The sequence below is a fragment of the Triturus cristatus genome, chromosome 2_1 (assembly GCF_964204655.1).
Source record: "Triturus cristatus chromosome 2_1, aTriCri1.1, whole genome shotgun sequence".
Lineage (NCBI taxonomy): Eukaryota > Metazoa > Chordata > Amphibia > Caudata > Salamandridae > Triturus > Triturus cristatus.
This window is the reverse complement of record NC_140581.1, coordinates 368641841-368662382: the sequence shown is the minus strand read 5'-3', so window position 1 is coordinate 368662382 and position 20542 is coordinate 368641841. Positions and strand designations below refer to the sequence as shown.

General features: G+C 48.4%; 1 protein-coding gene across 4 annotated transcripts in view; it reads right to left on the bottom strand.

Moving 5' to 3' along the window:
- The window catches only part of DDX4 (DEAD-box helicase 4), a 1682862-nt gene that overhangs the window by 712429 nt on the left and 949891 nt on the right, over positions 1–20542 (bottom strand). For all 4 annotated transcript variants that reach the window (XM_085631316.1, XM_085631317.1, XM_085631319.1 and 1 more), the window contains one exon: positions 5323–5382. In XM_085631316.1, the coding sequence (XP_085487442.1) occupies positions 5323–5382 (60 nt within the window). The remainder of the gene's footprint in view (positions 1–5322; positions 5383–20542) is intronic.

Below are 20542 nucleotides of genomic sequence, written 5' to 3'. Positions count from 1 at the left end.
GAGCAGCATACTGTTCAGGAACCTTCCATCAACGTTCCAATTACAGATTTACGCATGATGCTAAATGACTATTACAAACATTTCCCTGATGCCAATTTGGATAAACAGTCTCCACTGAGGCGGAAAGTCCTAGACACTACTCCTGCTCCTCAGAGAATGCCTAGGCCTGAGAAATACAGAGTCATACTGCCACCAATATAACTTCCTGATACTTTCTTGGACAGCAATGACCAACAATTAGAAGAGCGTTATCTCCAGACAGATCTCAATGCCCATGATGAGTGGGATGATTAGATCACACCAATGCCAGTGTCTCTTACCCCACCAGTGGCCAATGAGCCACCTGTAGATATCAGCAGTTTCCAAAACCTGCTCGACATTCCTATGTCAGCTAAACAGAGTGCTTCCTTTATGATTGTAAAGCAGGAACGCAACACACCACTCGTGCTATAACTATTGTGGATTTCATATGGCAGGAAGGCCTAAAATGTATTTAGACACCAGCATCTGTGGCGGCGGTCATTACGAAGCTTGATAAAAACTACAAGGCACCTGAGGGTTCTCCTAAATGTCTCACTGGTCAACCTCCGCCAGATTCGGTCATCATGCAAGCCGGTCAGAGAAGAGCAGAAAATCCTTCCTCGCCATGGACGCTACATTGATCAGAGCCTCCAATGCCATGGCTATCCCAAAGGATATGGTCTGACATCTCATCTCTGTTGTAGTATCTCACTGAAGACCAGAAAAAATGGAGAGAGATCCTGGAGGAAGGTGAAAAGGCTTCTTCTGGAATCATAGATGTGGCCATGGATATTTCTTATACAGCCTTCAGGCAGATAAATGGAGCGGCAGTATTGCGACGCCGAGTGTAGGAAAGTAGGATCTACTTTTATGGTTGCCCCCACTTTTTGCCTGGTGCTATGCTGTTTGACTAGTGTGATTGTGATCCTGATAAACAGGAAGGACCCCAGTCTCTGCACTTTCTCCCCTGAATCGGTATGGTAAGTATTTAGGCACATCGCACATTAAACATTGGTGTACCCTTATATGTCCCTAGTACATGGTACTGACCTACCCAGGGCATAGGTACACCAGGGATCCCCCATGGGCTGAAGCATGCATTATGCAGCCCATGGGGGATAACTCAAAATGTTACTATAGGTCTGCCATTGCAGCCTGTGTAAGCTGGTGCTAGCACCACTTTCAACAGATATAGGTTTCCCTATATCTAAGGTCACTACACTTAAAACCTATAAGTCACCTCTAAAGCAGGCCTTTCAATCCTGAAGGCAGGGTGCTCGGTTCTGAGTCCATTCTTCCGGGTTGTAAGTGCATCAGCCATTACGATACACAGAATGGCCATGACTCATTATGCAATGACCATCTCTAAACTGGCTGTAACGAACCCTATCATGTTTGGTATCCAACATGTTGGACTCATACCCCCACACAGTAAATGATGTGGGAGGCATGATTCCATGGACTGTTAAGCTCCTCCAGGAGGCCCACAGTGCTCCCGGTACCAACCTTCAAGCCCCGGACAGCAAAACATGGCTGCTGCTAACCAGAGACACGATTCTGCCCTGAGGCTGCTGAGCCAAGCTCGAGCAGGGGAAGGTAGAACAAGAGGTAATCTGTCACAGGGAGGTGTGACGGCTCCCAGACAGGGTTTAGTCTATTGAGGCCGGATGGGAGCGCTTGCCAGCGTCACTCAGTCGCTTGAGGGGCACATTTGGTGCCCTCCTTGCATAGCCCAGTTCAAACCAGCTCAGGGAGCTACTGGCTCCCACTCTGGCGCGAAATTTGACCAAGGACATGGGAATAACCTCCCCACTGTCCGACCCCTCCCCAAGGAGGGAACCCAGACACGTCCCAATCCTTTTCTTAGGGTACTTAAGGGCTTACCTGTAGGTGGGTCTCTAGATTCATCGTGAGACGAGATTAATTTCAAGACACCACTTCGACCGTGTGAGCATTCTGGACTTCGCTCTGGGTATTGAGAATGTAACTGGGAAGACTCTTATTGCTGCTGGTCTCATCGCCCTACTTGTCTGCTGCAACGTCCGTGCCTATGCTCTATACAGGAACCTTTCAAGGTTTGTGGACATCCAACACACCTGAAAGAATCTGCCTCTAAATGAAGGAGTCACTTCTCTGCATCTGTTGGTAAAGCATTAAAGCTGACCGGTCTGATGATCCCGAGCTCCCACGGACTCCGAAAGGCTCAGCAACACAGGTGGTGGTTCTAAACAGCCCTCCAGGCCCGACCCATCCTCTCACCAAGTTTGAGGCCAGTATCCCTCGTCAGAGCCGCAGGAACCGAAACCCTGTGCACCACGGTGACTTGCGGTTGCAAAGGCTTGTTGGATTCCTTCCCCTAAGATTTTCAGCCTTTACTTAGCCCCAACCTCAAGGATCACCTATGACCAAGATCTTTGGCCTCACCACATCATTTGCACCGTGGGCCTGCATCTCTGCTGAGCTGCTCGAGGTCCTCTTGCGACTCCAGTGACTCCGGCCTGTGGATCCGCTTGAGGGTCTTCTTTGATTTCGGTGGGCTCCCCCGATTGCTTAGGGCCTGCCCTGATTCTTCTGCTTGTAGCGAGACACCTGGACCTTGCTGGTCCCGACATTGCACCTTCTTCTCTTTCGACGTTGTTTGCAGTTGCCCAGGCTTGTTGGTGCACCTAACAGACGACCCTTCAACTCTCGACATCCGACGTGGTGCAGCTGGAGAACGGCTTCTGGTCTTCCACTGCGTCGCCTGGCCCTCACAGCGGCAGCTCCAAGGTCACTGTCAACTCTCCTGCAAAACCTGACATCGGTGGGCATTAGTCTTCCGTGCTTCCTGGTCACTACTGAGTGGCATAGACTTTCCCCCCTCTGCTTGCAGGTACTTCTCACCTTGAATCCACTTTTGGGATCCACCGGCACTCACCTTCTCCAGCTGCTGCATCTTTTGTAAGTCCTCCATTGAGTTTGATGGTGGTTTCCGACGCCACTTCACACCTATGCACCCGGCTTCCCTTGTGTAGGTAGCCTGATTCCTAAGGTATCCACGGATGGGGTGGATCTCCAACCTTCTGTCTTCCAAGGGGTTTCTTCAAGGTCCACTGGGAAGTTTCCTTCTTCAAAATTGCAACTGCGACTTACCCATGACTTGTATTGAGTATGTGGGCTTGTTTCCACACTGCACACAATCTCCGTGGGGTTTCTAGATACGCACCTTGGGTAGATCCTTGGGTCCCCGGCACATCTATGTCTTCTGGGCATAGTCTTGACTCGAGTCGTGGTTCGCATACCACTATATTATTGGTTTGGTCTCCCCCTGGTGACCACTGTGTATTCATGCTACTTTCCTGTTTTTATTGCAAAGTATTGTGAGCATGGTGTACATCTCTGGGTAGGAGACATCTGTATGTGTTAGCGAGTGTCTTATAATAAATACATATTTTTATAAATATACTTTGTGGTTCATTTTTACTTAATCTATACCAAAAAGATTATGCTCTGGTGAAACAAGCTGCTTTACACTCCTTCTGGACTAAGCCTGAAAGTTGCTCTCAACAGCTACCACTTACAGAGCTTACTAAGGTTGTCTAAGACCACTAAAATCACCATAATAGTTGCCTGGATTAGTGCAGGGTGCCCACTTACATAAGCGTGCACCATATACTAAGCCAGCTTCTCATGTCAAGGTTGGCTTAAAGCAACTACATTCAGCGACGGAGATTGTGCGGTACAAATGGAGGTGCAAGAGGAGTAGGATAAGTTCAAGTTTGAACAAGGAGAGAGAGGCCTCAGTGTATGATCAGTATCCTCTGCTACTAGGGGACCTTTGTGGAGAAGATCTCTTGGAGAACAAAAATTTCCATTATGTAACATTTTATGTTCCTAAAATTACTGGAGTTAAGAAACTCCCACTAAAGTTAACACTTCAAAATTCTTTTTGTTTTTACTTGCAAATTGTTCTTACCATCTTAAAATTATGGAAGCAACAGCAATTTATATGCACAAATTAAATTTGTTATAATAAAAAGGAATTTATCCACAACAATATGCATTTATTTTTATAAAACATGGTGTGATAAAAGTTGTGTCTCTAGTGTCCAGATCTTAGACTGAATTTTGAACGTTTTGGTAATGTACCTTGGGAAAAATTGCACTTTTGGTAGATAGTGGATAGCTATCAAAAATCCAGTATGGAGTTTTCTACGTGCAAGTAGAGGATAACTGGCCCTGTTACATAATCTTCTTTACAATATTTGACTCTTTGGGCTTAGCATATTTTTAAAAAGATAAATCTCTAAGAACTTTAAAGGTAACTTATGTTTAATTGTTTCGACTAGTCAGTGATTTTCCTACTTTGAACACTTCCTTATTTTACAGACATCCAGCAAATGACCACAAGGTTTGAATGCCTCTTTCTGTGTTAAGGGGTCAAACAAAATATGCATAGCATGCTCCAAAGATCGAGATAACATACATCACTCTATGTGTCTGATAAGTGTTGTAGAGTTTCAACCGGAATGTCAAACATTTAACACTCTACAAAATAAGTTGATGTAAGATGTAGGTATGGTAGTGTGAATGTGATATTTATATAGCACAAACCTAGCCAAATGCAGCAGACCACTAAGCTTGTTTAAAGGAAAGAATACTATCAACAATTAATTGGAGTGGTGCCTGGTTTGTGGGTGTGAAAACCAGCTTGCAATTGTACATCAGGGGGAATATAACTATGATTACATTACAAAGGAGTGAAAAATGCTCCTCCTCAGAGCAAGATCTGCCCTTAAAGGGCCTTCAAGTGCCATTTCAATGCCGACTAAATTCTGAATGTTAAACATTTTGATATGACTGGGCTGAGTTGACCTTTGAAGGACTCTAGTAAACATTTAAAAGTAAGATATGTATAGAAAAAAGTCCAAATAACAGCAACAGAATTAAATCAACTTCAAAGGTTAAAGAATTATTAACAATACGAAGGACCATTTAAAAATCAACAGAAGGGGTGAAAATGAAAATAAGATCTAAAAGCGGCCTAGTGCTGGAAGACCTGTATAAAGGAGTGGAATTTACACAGCAGGAGAAAAAACTGGTGTAGGACATTGAGAAGGGCTGGGGGCCACAAAAAAGCACATTGTCAACCTGATATTTTTTTAGAAGAGAAATGGCTATATTCATTTTAGTTTTTGATTATGTATATCATATCCTTAAAATGCCATCTTTGAATGTTAAACATTTTCAACAAATAGTGAAGTTATTACAGTATGCCTGATGTTAGCATTTTAAAAAAGAACATTTTTCAAATATACGTACAGTGATTTTTAACTTGTCCAGGGTCTGAACCAACATCTTCATTTCTGCCCTTGTAGCCACCTATTAAAATAAATACTTTCAGTCTAAACACAACAATTATTTAGGCATGACCATCTTAATATTCTACACAAATACTACAAATTCAGGATTGGCTTTATGATTAGAAAACACACTGACACCATGAGTACAGGGTAGGAAGTTGGATCTCTATATACCATACCAAAAAGAGGTACTGCGTGCAGCGAGTTCAGTGGATCCTCAGAGGCTTTACAGAGGCTAAAGAACAAGTTACTTACCTTCGGTAACTATGTATCTGTAAGAAACATTAGTTAGTTAGATTCCTCACCTTAGAATATCCCCAGGCGTCAGACTGGATCCGGAAGATTTTTCGTCAGCAATACCCCTTGCGCGTCGCTAGGCGTCTGAGGCTCCGCGTCAGTCGTCGGGGTCGTGCGCCAGAATGACGTTGGAGTACTTAGACGCCGCCCTCGCGCGCTGACGTCAGTTCTTGTACATAGCCTTCCGCGCCAGGAACGCAGAGCCATGCAAAGACCGACACTGGTGCCAAAAATAAAATCTAGGGGCCTGAAAAGGATAACCTTAACCCTAGATGTCAGTTCGCAGAACGGGGAGGATGGTTGGTCGGTGAGGAATCTAACTAACTAATGTTTCTTACAGATACATCGTTACCGAAGGTAAGTAACTTGTTCATCTGAAAGAAACACGTTAGTTAGATTCCTCACCTTAGAATAGATACGCAAGCAATACCATCCCCGGTGGTGGGTCTGCGAACCAAGATCACACCAGAAAGTCCTGGAGGACAGAACGGCCAAAGAAGCCATCCCTCCGGACTTGGCTGTCAAGGCAGTAATGCCTGGCAAACGTGTGTAGCGAAGCCCACGTCGCCGCCTGACACATATCCTGCAAAGGGACACCCCGTCCCAAAGCAGTAGTAGCCGCTGTGGCCCGAGTGGAATGGGCGCGCAGCCCAACAGGAGGGTCCTTTTTTGCCAAGGAGTAACAAATTTTGATGCACAAAACGACCCACCGAGAGATGGTCCGTTTGTGCACAGCTTTCCCCTTCTTAGCACCCACGTATCCAACGAAAAGTTGGTCGTCCACCCGGAACTGCTTTGTGCGGTCCAAATAAAAGGAGAGCGCACGTTTTGGGTCCAGACAGTGGAGCCTCGCTTCCTCTTTGGAAGGATGCGGAGGCGGAAAGAAGGTGGGCAAGGTGACAGACTGCCCAAGATGAAATGGAGTCACCACTTTCGGAAGAAAGGAGGGACGAGGCCGAAGGACATCCTTGTCCGGATGAACAGAGAGAAAAGGAGGCTTTGAAGATAAAGCCTGGAGCTCACTCACCCGTCTAGCCGAGGTGATGGCTACCAGAAAAGCAGTCTTAAGCGTCAGCAGACGAAGAGGACAATTATGAAGAGGCTCAAAGGGAGCACACATTAGAAATGTGAGAACAAGATTCAAGTCCCACTGCGGCAATACAAAAGGGACAGGAGGGAACGTGTGAGTAATGCCTTTTAGAAAGCGTGTAACTACAGGGGACTTGAAAAGAGAAGGCTGATCAGGAAGCCGCAAGAAGGCAGAGATGGCAGCAAGATAACCCTTCAGGGTGCCCAGGGCAGAGCCCTGCCGGGCCAAGGAAAGAAGAAAGAGGAGAACCTCAGAAAGAGGGGTGGAAAGGGGATCCACAGCCTTTGCTGTGCACCATGCCACAAACTTGTTCCACCGGCAGGCGTATACCGTCTTTGTGGAGGGACGCCTGGCTGCCAGAATGATATCACAGACTTCAGGAGGCAAGTCAAATGGCATCAACTGCCGCCGCTCAATCTCCACGCATGGAGGTGGAGGCTGGACAGGTTCGGGTGGAGGACCGTTGCGACAGAAGATCCTCCCGAAGGGGCAGACGTATCGGAGGATCGGTCAACATACTGAGTAGCTCGGGATACCAGTACCTTTGTGCCCAATCCGGAGCCACCAAGATGACTTGGGCCCGGTCGTGCCTGATCTTCTTCAGCACTCTGGGCAGAAGTGGTATAGGCGGAAAGGCGTACAACAGACCGCAACTCCACTCGTGACGAAAAGCGTCGCCGAGCGAGTGCCGCCTTGGAAATTCCAACGCGCAGAACTGCTGACATTGCGCGTTCTCTTCGGTGGCGAATAGATCTAACCAAGGCTCTCCCCACTGCTGAAAGAGACCTTGCGCCACTTCGGAGTTCAGACGCCATTCGTGATCCATCATGCACCGGCGGCTGAGTTCGTCCGCTCTGGCGTTCAGAGAGCCCGCCAGATGTTGAACCACTAGGGTGACGCCCTGGTGTTCCAGCCATGTCCAGAGGCGCAGAGGGTCCACGACCCAACCCCGCCCTGTTTGTTGCAATACCACATGGCGGTGGTGTTGTCCGTGAACACCTGCACGACACTTCCCCTGACAGAGGGAAGGAAGGCTTTCAGTGCAAGTCGGATCGCTCTCAACTCCAACAGGTTGATGTGGAGACGAGATTCCGCCAGAGACCAGAGGCCTCTGATCTCCGCCTCTCCCATATGGCCACCCCATCCCAGGAGGGACGCATCCGTCACTACGACATGCTCCGGTTGGGTAAGGGAGAGGCTCTTGCCCTTGACCCAATCGCGGTCCGTGAGCCACCACTGCAACTGCTGTGCAGTGCCCTCCGAGATCAAGACATGGTCGGACAGGTTGCCGTGATGCTGGGCCCACTGAAACTTCAGGTCCCACTGCAGAGCCCGCATGCGCCGCCTGGCGTGATGCACTAGTAGGATGCAGGAGGCCATCAGCCCCAGAAGCCGCAACACTAGCCTGACCGAAACCCAGGATAGAGGCCGAAAGATGGGAATCAGGGCCTGTATATCCCGGACCCGCTGTTCCGGTGGATGGACCCGGAACTGCGCCGAATCGAGAACCGCTCCGATGAAGAGGAGCTTTTGAGAGGGACTCAGGTGTGACTTCGGCACGTTGATGGAAAACCCCAGCAAATGCAGGAGATCCGCCGTAGTCTGGAGGTGGGAGACGACTGTCTGGGGCGAGCCCGCCTTCAACAGCCAGTCGTCGAGATAGGGGAAGACTGGAACCCCTAGTCTGCGCAGATGAGCTGCGACCACCGCCATCACTTTCGTGAACACCCGAGGGGCACTGGTGAGGCCGAAGGGGAGCACGGTAAACTGAAAGTGCTCTTGGCCCACCGTGAACCGCAGGTAACGCCGGTGGGCCGGCAGGACGGGAATGTGGAAATATGCGTCCTGCAAGTCCAACGCTACCATCCAGTCTCCGGGGTCTAGGGCAGCTAGAACCTGAGCCAAAGTCAACATCTTGAACCTTTCCTTTCGGAGGAAGGCATTGACGTTCCGGTTGCCCTTCTTGGGAACCAGAAAGTAGTGGGAATAACAACCACGACCTACTTCTGGACTCGGAACGCGCTCGACGGCCCCCTTGGCCAAGAGGGCCGAAACTTCCTCGTGGAGAAGATTCAAATGATCCCCCCAAGATACGGTGGTGCTGCGGTGGCATGGCTGGAGGGGTCGTCTCGAAGGGGAGGGAGTAGCCCCTTCGGACGATTTGCAGCACCCACCTGTCCGATGTGATGGACCGCCAGTGGAGCAGGTGATGGCGAACTCTGCCGCCCACTGGCGTGGAATGGGCCTGAAAGCTCGGACTAGGAAGGCTTGGAGGCGGATGCTGCCGGGGTGGATGTGATGTGGAAGAGAACAATGGTTCGGGATGGCCTGAGAAGGACCTTCTCAGGCCATCCCGAACCATTGTTCTCTTCCACATTGTATCACCCCAGGTTCGCATAAGGGGTACCCTTGTTCTTTAAAACAGCCGGGGTGGATGTGGGCTGACCACGTCGTCCTCCAGTACCGCCACGGCGGAAACCACGTCCGCGACCGCGCGCAGGTTGGTTCTGCAGCTGGTGGCTAGGCGCACGTGAGGTGGCGCCCCTTCCTTGGCCACAAAAGGGGCGAAAGGCGGAAGATTGCGACCGCGGGGCCGAGAGGCCCAAGGACTTGGCCGTAGCCCGGGAGTCATTAAAGCGGTTCAGCGCACTGTCCGCTTTCTCGCCAAACAGGCGAGTGCCATCAAACGGCATGTCCATGAGAGTGCTCTGGACATCACCCGAAAATGACGTGGACCGCAGCCAGGCGTGACGTCGAAGCGCCACTGTGGTAGAAATGGCCCTACCCAGCGAGTCCGTGGTGTCAAGCCCACATCGTATAGCATGTCGTGCTGCGTCCCTACCATCGGCCAGAGCCTGGGAAAGTCGTGTCCGGGCCTCCTCCGGACACAGGGGCAGCACGTCCTCCACCGTATCCCACAGAGAGTGGGAATAACGGTCCAAGAGACAAGCGGTGTTTAAAGACCGCAGGCCCAAACTAAGGGAGGAGAACAGCTTCTTGCCAAACTGTTCTAGCCTCTTGGAATCCCGGTCCGGCCGGGCGGTCGGGAAAGAGGATTGGGAGGTGGAGGCCTGGATAACCAGGCTCTCAGGGGTAGGGTGTTGAGACAGGAAACTGGGGTCGCCCGGAGCAGGGCGGTGGCGCCTGGCGACGTTCCTGTCCACAGGAGGAACTGTGGAGGCCTTGGACCAGGTGCCCTGCAGAGCGTCAATGAGGGCCTCATTGAATTGCAGCAGAGGCTCAGTGGAGCTTGCTGCAGACTGAAGCACCTCAGTAAGGACGTTAGTCCTCACAGCCACGGCAGGCAGCTCGAGCCCAAGGGCTGCGGCCGCCTTGCGCAGCACCACAGAGAAAGCAGCGCCCTCCTCCGAAGCCACAGTCGGAGGAGAGACAAATCCAGTGTCTGGAGAGGTATCCAGGCCACTGGCCTCCCCCAGTTCATCTGCCCAGTCCTGGGACAGTTGAGCCTGAACGGCCATAGGATCCTCCGATCCCTCCCAGTTGTCCCCATCATCCGACTCCTGGAATAGAGGAGAAAGGAACGGAGCCGGGCGGTAGACATAATGTGTCTCTAGCGGCGCCGATCTCGGCGTCCATCGACGCCGGACCGGCGCCGGGCCCGGAGTGGGACTGAACCGGGGCTCGACGTCGAGCGGAGTAGACGTCGGCGTCAGGGGTGGTACCGGTGTCGACGCCGGCGGAGGAGGTGTGACGAGGTCGACCGGCGTCGGCGGGGACTCGAGAACGGGTCCCTCGGGCGCTTGCGGCGTCGAGGCCGGAGCCACCGTCAGGCAAGGCAGCCCAGTCGGGTCCGCGGGGCCCGAAGGCGCACCAGCGGGCGCCGACGGCGGAGCCAGGTTCCTCATGGTCGAGAGGAAGGCACTGACTTCCGCCGGCGTCGCGTTAGTCCCAGGGACCGGAGGGTATGGGGACAGGCGTGGCGCCTGCGGCTCCGCAGGAGCCGCGGGGGTGGAACCACCCTGACCCTCGGCCGAGTCGCGCGACCGGCGAGGGGAGTCCGAAGAGCGATGTCGCCTCTTGGACTTTTTGGAATGCTTCGACTTACCCGAAGACTTGGATCCCGACGACCGATGGTGATGTCGGCTGCGGCTCCGCGACCGATCCTTGGACCTCCTCCTGGACCGGGATCGAGAGGCGCGCGGAGCAGAGTGGCAAATCTCGAGAAGCTTACGGGACCGCTCCCGTCTAGCCTTCGAGGTCAGGGCCTTACAGTCCGAGCACGACTCCGCGTCGTGGTCGAGGCCCAAGCAGTACAGGCACCGGCGGTGATGGTCCGTAACCGACATCAGGCGGTTACAGTCAGCACAGGCTTTAAAACCAGGCATCCTACCAGCACCGGAGTCGATTGACAGGATCAAAAAGTTAGTCAAAAATTGACTAAAGGGGTAGCTCTCCCGGATCTGCGCTTACTGGCGCGGAAAAAAGAAGAACTGACGTCAGCGCGTAAGGGCGGCGTCCAAGTACTCAGACGACGTCATTCCGGCGCACGACGACGGACGCGGAACCGCAGACGACGCCTAGCGACGCGCAAGGGGTATTGCTGACGAAAAATCTTCCGGATCCAGTCTGACGCCTGGGGATATTCTAAGGTGAGGAATCTAACTAACGTGTTTCTTTCAGATGTAAATAATACTAATGCTCTTTTGTGGTAGTGTGGATGAGTAGTTAGGCTTAGAGGGTACTGCTACATTTTGATGTACTCACTGAGGCAATAAAGGAGACACACACCCAATGAATAAATCTGAGACCACTTTTTAAAATTAATAGTTATATTTATTTTGTAGAACCACAGAACTGCGTCTCAAGTAAATAAGCGCAGGGTGCAAACGCGGGGTCAGGTACCCTATTCAAATCAATGGAAATTGCTGAAATCAGAAAAAGCTTCTTACAAGCAAGTGACATTGGCTTGGGAGAATAGTCTCCAGTGGTTAAGACTAGCACTGGGCAAGGTCCAAAGCAGCAACACCAGCGGAAAACAGGGGTGGCCGAATACAGAATGCTAACATAGCGTCGGGCGCTCAATGCAAGTCCAAACCGAAAAGGCCAAACCGAAAAAAACGAAAACCGAAAGGCCAAACCGAAAAAAAGAGCTGCAGGCTCAGGCCAGGAGGCGAGAACCCAACAGCTGGAGAGGTAAGTTGCGATGTTCGGGGACATAGGGCTACTTTTGGTTCTCTTCATCAAGGCCCAGGGGTGCCTTTTGGTGTAGCAAACAGCTTACCAGGGCAGGTCGCGATTGAGGTGGTCTCCTCACAGAAGCTGCAGGCGACATCTAGGAGTCCGGCAGGAGTCATCCAATGGTTGGCTCGGGCTCTGGAGCACTTGGGAAACTTGTGGGTGCAGGTGGACTTCTTTAAATCGGGCTGGAGGTGTTGGTTGCCGAGGTGGAACCGGTTGTCAGGTTTCATGGTTCTTCAGGTCACCGAGGGCTTGCTTGAAGGTTGCTGTTTTTAAACAGTCCGCTGTTCTTGGGAGTTCTTGATCTTTGTTGGAGGCAGGCAGTCCTCCCAGGGTTTTGGAGGTCTTTGGCTGCAGGACTAGTCGACTGTGGTGCAGTTTTTGTCTAGGGCTGCAGAAAGCCCGGGAGGGCTGGGGCTAAGTCAGGTGCTTTTTGCAGTCTTCTCTGCTTTTGTAGCTCTATGGTGTCCGGTTCTTCCTAGGTTGTCAGGAACTGAGGTTTGGGGGGTCAGAAGGGACACCTAAATACTACATTTAGGAATGTTTAAAGAGAGTGCAGGGTAGTAGTGAATGGGCTACTTATCTTAAGGGTGACTACACCCTGTAGACGCTCACCCCATGGGGTTAGCAACAGGTCTAGAGGTGGCAGACTGGTGGGGACCAGTCAGGCATATACTACTGGGTTGAGAGGTCTCAGGGGACCCTTCTAACTGGTCCTCTGAGTACAGTATTTAATAAATCTGACACTGGAATCAGTGTATGTTTATTACAGCGAGATGATTGGGACCAAACATCCCATTATTCAGTGAAGTCATCATGGAGCTAGGGAACTCATAATGACAAGTGTCCAGCCAATGTACTCACTATGGCTTCCCTGTTTACTTACAATATCCAGGAATCAGCATGGGTATTGCAGGGGCATATCTGCTCATGTAGCTATGCCCTCACAGGAGATAGAGTGAACCCTGCCTTGCGACTACAAGGCATTCTATAGGGGTGACTTACCCATATCCCATGCAGTGTCTAAGGGCATGGCACACAATTTTTTGTTCTGTATGTATATTGATGGTGATTTATTATATTATCTGTATATGAATTTCAAGAAAGCTTTAATTCTTGTTTTAACATTTGAAAAATTGGTTATCTTTTTAATGTATGTGTACAACGTTTTATATATTTTTTGGGGATTTTTTGATTAATTTGAAATAAATTTGCTATTAAGTAATTGGTTTGCTTCGTTGATGCCATATCTCATCCTGTTAATGTGAAATCTGTGTGTTTGAATGACGGTTGATATATATAGATCCAAGGGAGGTCCTTTTTGACTACGGTCTTGCTTGGCACCCCTCTCTCTTGGTTTGGGGGTCCCTCTCTCTCTGTTTTACACTGGGATGTATGCCATGTCGACCCTTCAGTTTGGTCTGCATCAAGGCGTGCGGTGTGCACTGGCAGACTGCAGGACCCTAGGGTGGCACAATTTGTTCTGCAGCCTTTGAGGTCTCTCTTCCGTGCCAATGCCGTAGGTACCAGGGGCACAATCTACTACAAACGTACAAGGGCCGTTGAAGTTGTGCCAATTTGGAAACAAAAGGTACAGTTTAGAGAAAGAGCTCTGGCACGGGTTGGCAGGGACCCTGTGAACTTCCAGTCAAAGTTACATCATTTTCTAGGCAAAACGTGTGGGCTAATTCGATGAGTTTTAGACTTTTCCTTCTCCAGTATAAAACCAAGTATTTTGTTTGTTTACTTTACATTTTTTTGAAACTGGTGCAATATTTCATTTAAAATATAAAATTTGAAAACACCAATAAAAAAACATGTCAGAAACGTTTCATTAAGATGCATATTTTAGCTTCCCCTCTGCCAAATCAGAAGATTTCACAGTCTAATTTGTATTAATGAGAGGCTGTAATGATGTGTAAGGCATAACAACCAAACACAATATATACCTGTTCTAAAGCCAAAAAAGGAAACAATAGTCACCTTTCCAATTTTAGTTTGTGCGTGAATTGCAGAGGCATACTCTGATGTACTACTGATTCAAGTCTCCACCTGAGGGAGACCTGGCTAATAATACTGAAGCACAGTCTGTGGAAGACCTTACCATGTGCATAAATGTAAGACCATCACATGATGCTACAGAACACTGTATTAAGCTCTGCTTCTACAGGAGCTAGTGAGAATCTTTACTGTGAGATTAGCAGTGGGAGATGACAATACAACATACATAACCTTTCCAAAATAAGTCACTAAATACATTTTTACCTCCAAAAGATTTCCATTGGAGGCAAGTTGTAAACAGTAAATTGTAAACAGATTGCACACATACATTCTGTGCAATGTGAAGGTCATGTGCTTGAACACCAGCGATACACCTCAGAGAAAAAATTCATCACATCAGATCATCTTCAACTGTCTTAGTTTAGTGCTTGAGCGCTTATCAAATCTAGCTCACTCACCAGGCCAATCTATTGCAGTGAACTTGGATCATAAAAGTAAAATCATCTAACAACCTCAACATTAATGGTGGAGGACTCACTCCTTAAATATTCCCTACACACTGAGCACCATATTCCCCATTTTTCAGAAGACGGCTTTAGCTTAATCACCAGCTCAAACATTTGCCCTCAACTTAATCCCTAGAAACGTGTTTCTATTGACAAGGACCACTGTCCCGATTTAGAGTGCATATTCTTAAACATCCTTCATCTTTTTCAATCTTTTACTTTTACAAGGAGATATAGTATGACCGGACGTTGAAAACTCAATTGTTAAATTGAGAGTGCTGATACTCTTGATGTAAGCTGTGACTAAGCTCCCACAAAGCCCAATCTTCCTGTTGCCAAGTACACTTTTTTCAGAGGAAGGTCTGCCTCATCCTCGATAGATGGCTTCAGTGTCCAGGATGTGTAAGGCATGTTTGACAACTGACCAAAATAACAATACGGTTATGAAAGTAGAAGCCTCATGTACAAAGAATCTTACTAATGCAAAGCCTGGAATTTGCAAATAAATTTAAACAAAACTACCTTTCCGTTAGCAAGAGTATTCTGCTACTTCCGTAAGTTATTACGAGCTGGATAACACTTTCAAGTCATAAAAAGGACTTTGCGACCCATTCATTTTTTTATAAAATGTATGCTGCCCATTTGTTCCAATGCTGTGGCCTCCATTTTTCATCCTCTACATGTTCTGTTCCCAGCTACCACTACTCCATTTTAGAGTTTCTGTCTATTCTCAGTCCAACAGCCTTTGCCTCTTTCCTGTTACCCATGATCTGTCACCTTGTGGAATACATTTTGGTATTGTCTGGAGACATTTTGTATCCCCTATCCTGTTATACTCAATGATGACAGGGCCTGCAAAATGTGCGAAAAAGTCCAAACCCTGCAGGTAAACTGCTGAAGAGCTTGCAACGCACGCCTTGCTCAAGAACACCTCATGTGACACATTCTCTCTTTAGCCCAGCAAAAGCTGCCCACACTGATGGCCACATTGATGCGTAGAGCGAAAGTCTAAATTGAACAAGTTACTTGCCTTCGGTAACGATGTATCTGGTAGAGACAGTCTTAGCCGCAGATCCCTTAACTTAGAAAATCCCCAAGCGTCAGACTGGATACAGAAAACTTTCCGCAGCAGCACCTCTGCGCCACGGACGTGACGTCAGCGGAGCCATATATGCCCCTCCCGGCGCGCTGACGTCAGTTTTCATCAGAGAAACTTTTCCGCGCCGCAACGCAGAGCCACCACCAAAAAACTGTTACAACATGGGAACTGTGTGCTAAAATGATGAAGACATGGAATAGTGAAAAACCTCTCCGTAAAGAAAGTGCCAGGCACTCTATATTGGAAACTAGTAAAGGGAAAGAGCAGAGCACCGCTCTGAGAAGCAACCCCACAAAAGTGAAGTCCAACCACCCTGGGAGGTAAATAAAGATGTAAACAACTTAATGGCATATAAGTGTAACAAGTCACTATGTTGCCTTTAGTCCCCTCTTCCCATACTCGGCGCACATGGAGTCCTGTCAGAGAAAATTTCTGCCATCATGGAGAGATGTGCTAACAACTTCCAGGAAAGGATATACTGGGGGCCTATTCAGGAAAGAGGTGTCACCTCCCTCCTGCAAGAAGCCACATGGGTGATGTCCCAAATGGTATGCTTTAAAGGACAAGCCATCCTTGAAGGGCAAATGGTTAACACTTGGGAGAGGAGCTGCTCCACTGTTCATGGTGGCACTAGGGACAGGAGAGGGGAAAGTAGTTGTCAACCTGGTTTTCCAGGGGCGTGTAGCACCCTTGGTAGCCACACTTCTGGGTTGGGCTAGGAAGCTCCACATGCTGGGAGAGGGGTGCTGCCATATTGGAAGTGGGCAGAATGGTGCATCTTGGGATGCCCAGGGGCAATACTTCACGGGAAGAGGTCATTAGGTGGGAGAGAACCTATTGGCTAGCAACCACATCATGCCCTGAGTCATTTTCTGAGCATAAGTAGGACACAACTGGCACCCCAAACTCAGATCTTGACTGAAAGGAGGACCTAAGACTGACTTTCCTGCTGAACCGTGGAACCAGTAAAGATAGGCTGCGTCGGCATGGACAGCACCTCTTAAACTTGTTGGCTAGCAAAGGAGAGGTGCTGTGTAAACTGTGTCCAGCTCGAGGAAAAGGTGTGTCCCCATCCAAGGGCAAGAGACTCCAAGGGGCAGTGAGATGGCTTCCTGTTCACAGCACAGGGACACAACTGAGTGATGGAGCAAATTGGTAACCCAAAGTCTTAAACCCACTCCCAACCAATACCGTGCAGCACAAGGGACCAGGATCTGATGCACAAAGATCCACCTAGGTTCGCTGAGCCCGGGAGTGTTAAAGTGCAGCTAGGCTCCACAGAGGACAAGGTATTGCCACAGGAACGCTTGACCAGTAACCGCGATAATGGGCGGTCAATAGTCCAGTGGTGTCTGGGCCTTTGACAGCATCAGTAGGACATTTTTGGAAGCTCAACCCTATGACCAGGAAAGCCTCACCCTCTTCATGGATCGAGTAGTTGCAGCAGTGTCCCTGTTGACTGTATCGCATTCACAGCATCCTCTGAGCATCGTCAAGATTCTTCATCCCTTCATCAGGAATACTTCTACAGCAAAGCCCAACAAAGGATAAAAGTGCTTGGAACTGATTGAAGACTGCTTTAACCTACTAAGGTTACAGTTTGAGGACCTTGCTGGTCACTCCCGACTGCTCCCTACTGGAGTTGGTAGCCTAAAGTGACTCCTAGGGACTGCATTACAGATAGACCAAACTTTGTAGTGAAAAGGTTTGTGCTAAGCTTGTTGAATTTGCCAATGCGTGTTTGTGGTTGATAGAAATGCTTTGATTTACTATACCTTGTAAATTCTGCATCTCCGGAACCCTCGATGGATCCTTTTCGTTTGGGTGTCCAAAAATACAGTCTATATTTCTTTGATGTCTTGTAGATTCCTTCTGCAATTGTTTTTTATGCTGTTGAAATGCTTTCCACTTTTTCTATTGAGTAAGCCCTGTTGCTCCGAGCTCCAGCTGCCATGGGTTAAGCTAAAGGTTTCACAAACAAAGCCAAAGGGTCCTAAATGTGGTTAAGTCTATTACAAGGTGAGCTGCACAGCCACACCATATGACACGCCCCATTTCCTCACAATTTTCATATTCTCTTGTACGGAAACAAATTTAATGCTACATTGTGCTCAACACACATCTTATCTCCAGACACACTTTTGTACTTGAAATGGTGTGCAATAGTGGCAGACTGTAGACCTTTAAGTAGAACAATCTTAATTTTAACTATGGACGAGTTCACCCATCGGTCCTGTTTATTTTGAATAAATTCTACAAGCCTCATATGTAATCACAACCTTAAGACACCTCTCATAAAGACTAATTCATACACGTTGCTGACAAGCCGTCGACCATTTAAACACCTCCCTGTGGTTTGGAGGTTAGATATTAAATACAACTCCTGTAGATCTATCCTACAGGTGCGAATTTCTTCAGTATTCGCTCTCTATTTTAATACACACAGACAATGTTCCAAGATGGCCGCTAAGTTAAGCGATACGATAAGTGAAATCTTTCCCTCGCTCCACCCACACCCTTAGACACGTGATCTACGCTGTCCTTTAAACCCGGTGTTGGAACCGAAGTCTTCACCTCCCGGGACCCGGTGGAAAGGGCAGGTCTAACTTCGAGCACCATGCGTCTAAACTGTAAGTAAAAACGCGGACTATGCCGCTCCGATATTCTTCTTGTATCTTTTAACAATTTGCCCAGGCAAATCTCTCACTCGGTCGGTATTCCGACCTGGGCGAATTACGCCTACTCATAGTCAGCGTGCAAATTATCTGCTCGTGTTCACGGGGCATTCACGATTACCGGGGCCCACCAATGTTTATGCACTATACCTTACAATAAGAGAGTAGTGTCCGATCATCTCTCCCTCCCACCCCTTCAACACTATACTTTGAACTCAGGCCCATGTGCCGACCTTAAAGCAATACACGATGGCTCACTAGAGGGAGGTGTTTACACTTCCGTATCTGTGACACGAACTGCCAGGCCAGTCACACACTGTCGGTAAACGTGTTTCCCTTTCAGACTTGTTACCACGGGAGACCCAACTCCTGAACTCGGACGTCCACTGTCAGATTACCTACAGATTTTTAGCATTAGCCAGACTGATCATATGGGTACTGTCCCGACCTGCCCATTCTCTGTTAACCATCCTACCTCGGACCATATTCATTGGCAATCCACATTAACAAGAGCGAACATTACGCCCAATTCTGGCCCCCTCCCCATACCAATTCCGCTACTGAATCTGGTGTCCCCGACATTACTGTCTCACTATTTGCTTAGGTTGATATAGGGAACTTCATTAGACTTCAATGACACGTGCAATACTTAATACAAGAGACCTTCTACTTGTCACTTAATTACAGCTACTTTCATCCTTAATATATGAATTGTCGCTATGCTTAGTCCTACAATTTTTAGTAACCGAGCTCTAGGCATATCCCACCAGGTTCTGTTGATGCCTGGAATCATACTAACTAGGGTGAGTACCCTTATACGTTTCTGCTGCACTACGGTATTCCATAGAGGCTTATAATCACATTAGCTCACTATGGAGACCCACCACTGATTTTTAATCATTTTTAGTTCTGTTAACGTAAGGAACGCGTTACTTACCTGTAACTGCGGTTATCCAGTATTGGTATCTTTCATAGATTCACATGCCTGAATCATTCCCCGTCGTCGGGATGGGAGTCACCGGTAAATTACATAGCAATGTCTAGAAGACATATAGAGTAACAGGCCCCAAAGGGCCCTAGCTTACAAAGCTATCTACGTCCTTATGTAAAAAGGACCAAAGTTTGGCCAGTAGCCAATCAGCTAGCACCACCCTCTAGAACCCTCCTGGAAGGAGCTCTAGTCCCTCAGATTTTCGTAAGCACAGTGCTAAGTAGTTGTATCACTGAGAGATCCAAGAAAGCCCTTCCAGGGGAGGTGGGTGGGTTGCATGTGAATCTATGAAAGATACCAATACTGGATAACCGCAGTTACAGGTAAGTAACGCGTTCCTTATCTAGTATTCGGGTATCTTTCATAGATTCACATGCCTGAATCAGAATAGAAAGCAATAAAAAGCACATTTCGGAAGGCACAGTAAATATACAGTCACTAGATAATAACATATCCATGTGAAAGATAAAGTATCAAAGAACCATAACCCAGGTAATGCCAACATAACAGTGTGAAATGTGCGTAAAGAGACCAGGATGGTGGGATGAAAAAGGAAAGGGCTCACCTCTATTGAAATAGATGACAGAGTACAGCTTGCCCCACTGCAGCATCCTTCATGATGCAGTAATGCCTGGTGAATGTATGCGGCGTCTTCCATGTGGCCGCTCTACAAATATCCACCATGGACACTCCTGCAAACAGTGCCATGGAAGTAGACATCGCCCTTGTAGAATGGGCACGAACTGCTGATTGCAGTGGACGTCCTGCCTGTTGGTGACAGAAGGTTATGGCTGAAGAGATCCAGCGGGAAATACTCCGTTTGGTGAGCGGTAGTCCTTTTCTAGGCCTACTGTATGCCACAAAAAGTTGATTGGACTTCCGAAATGTTTTAGTCCTTTCAATGTAAAACTTAAGGCAGCGCTTAATATCTAATGAATGAAGAACCTTTTCTGCCCCTGTGTGTGGATTCGGGAAGAATGAACTTAGTATGGTAGGCTCATTGAGGTGGAACTGAGTCGGAACCTTAGGGATAAACTTCGGATTCGTCCGAAGAATGACCCTGTCCCGTTTGAACTGAATGAAAGGGTCCTGGATTGAGAACGCCTGTAGTTCTCCAACCCGTCTTGCCGAGGTAAGGGCCAGCAGGAGTGCAAGCTTCCAGGAGACATACTTAAGATCTGCTCTGTGGATTGGCTCAAACGGGTGTTTTATCAGCTGAGCCAAAACCGTGTTAAGATGCCAAGCCGGTGGTACAGGCTTCACTGGAGGAAAAGTTCGAAACAGCCCTTTAAGAAATTGTCTGATAAGTCTGTGAGACCAC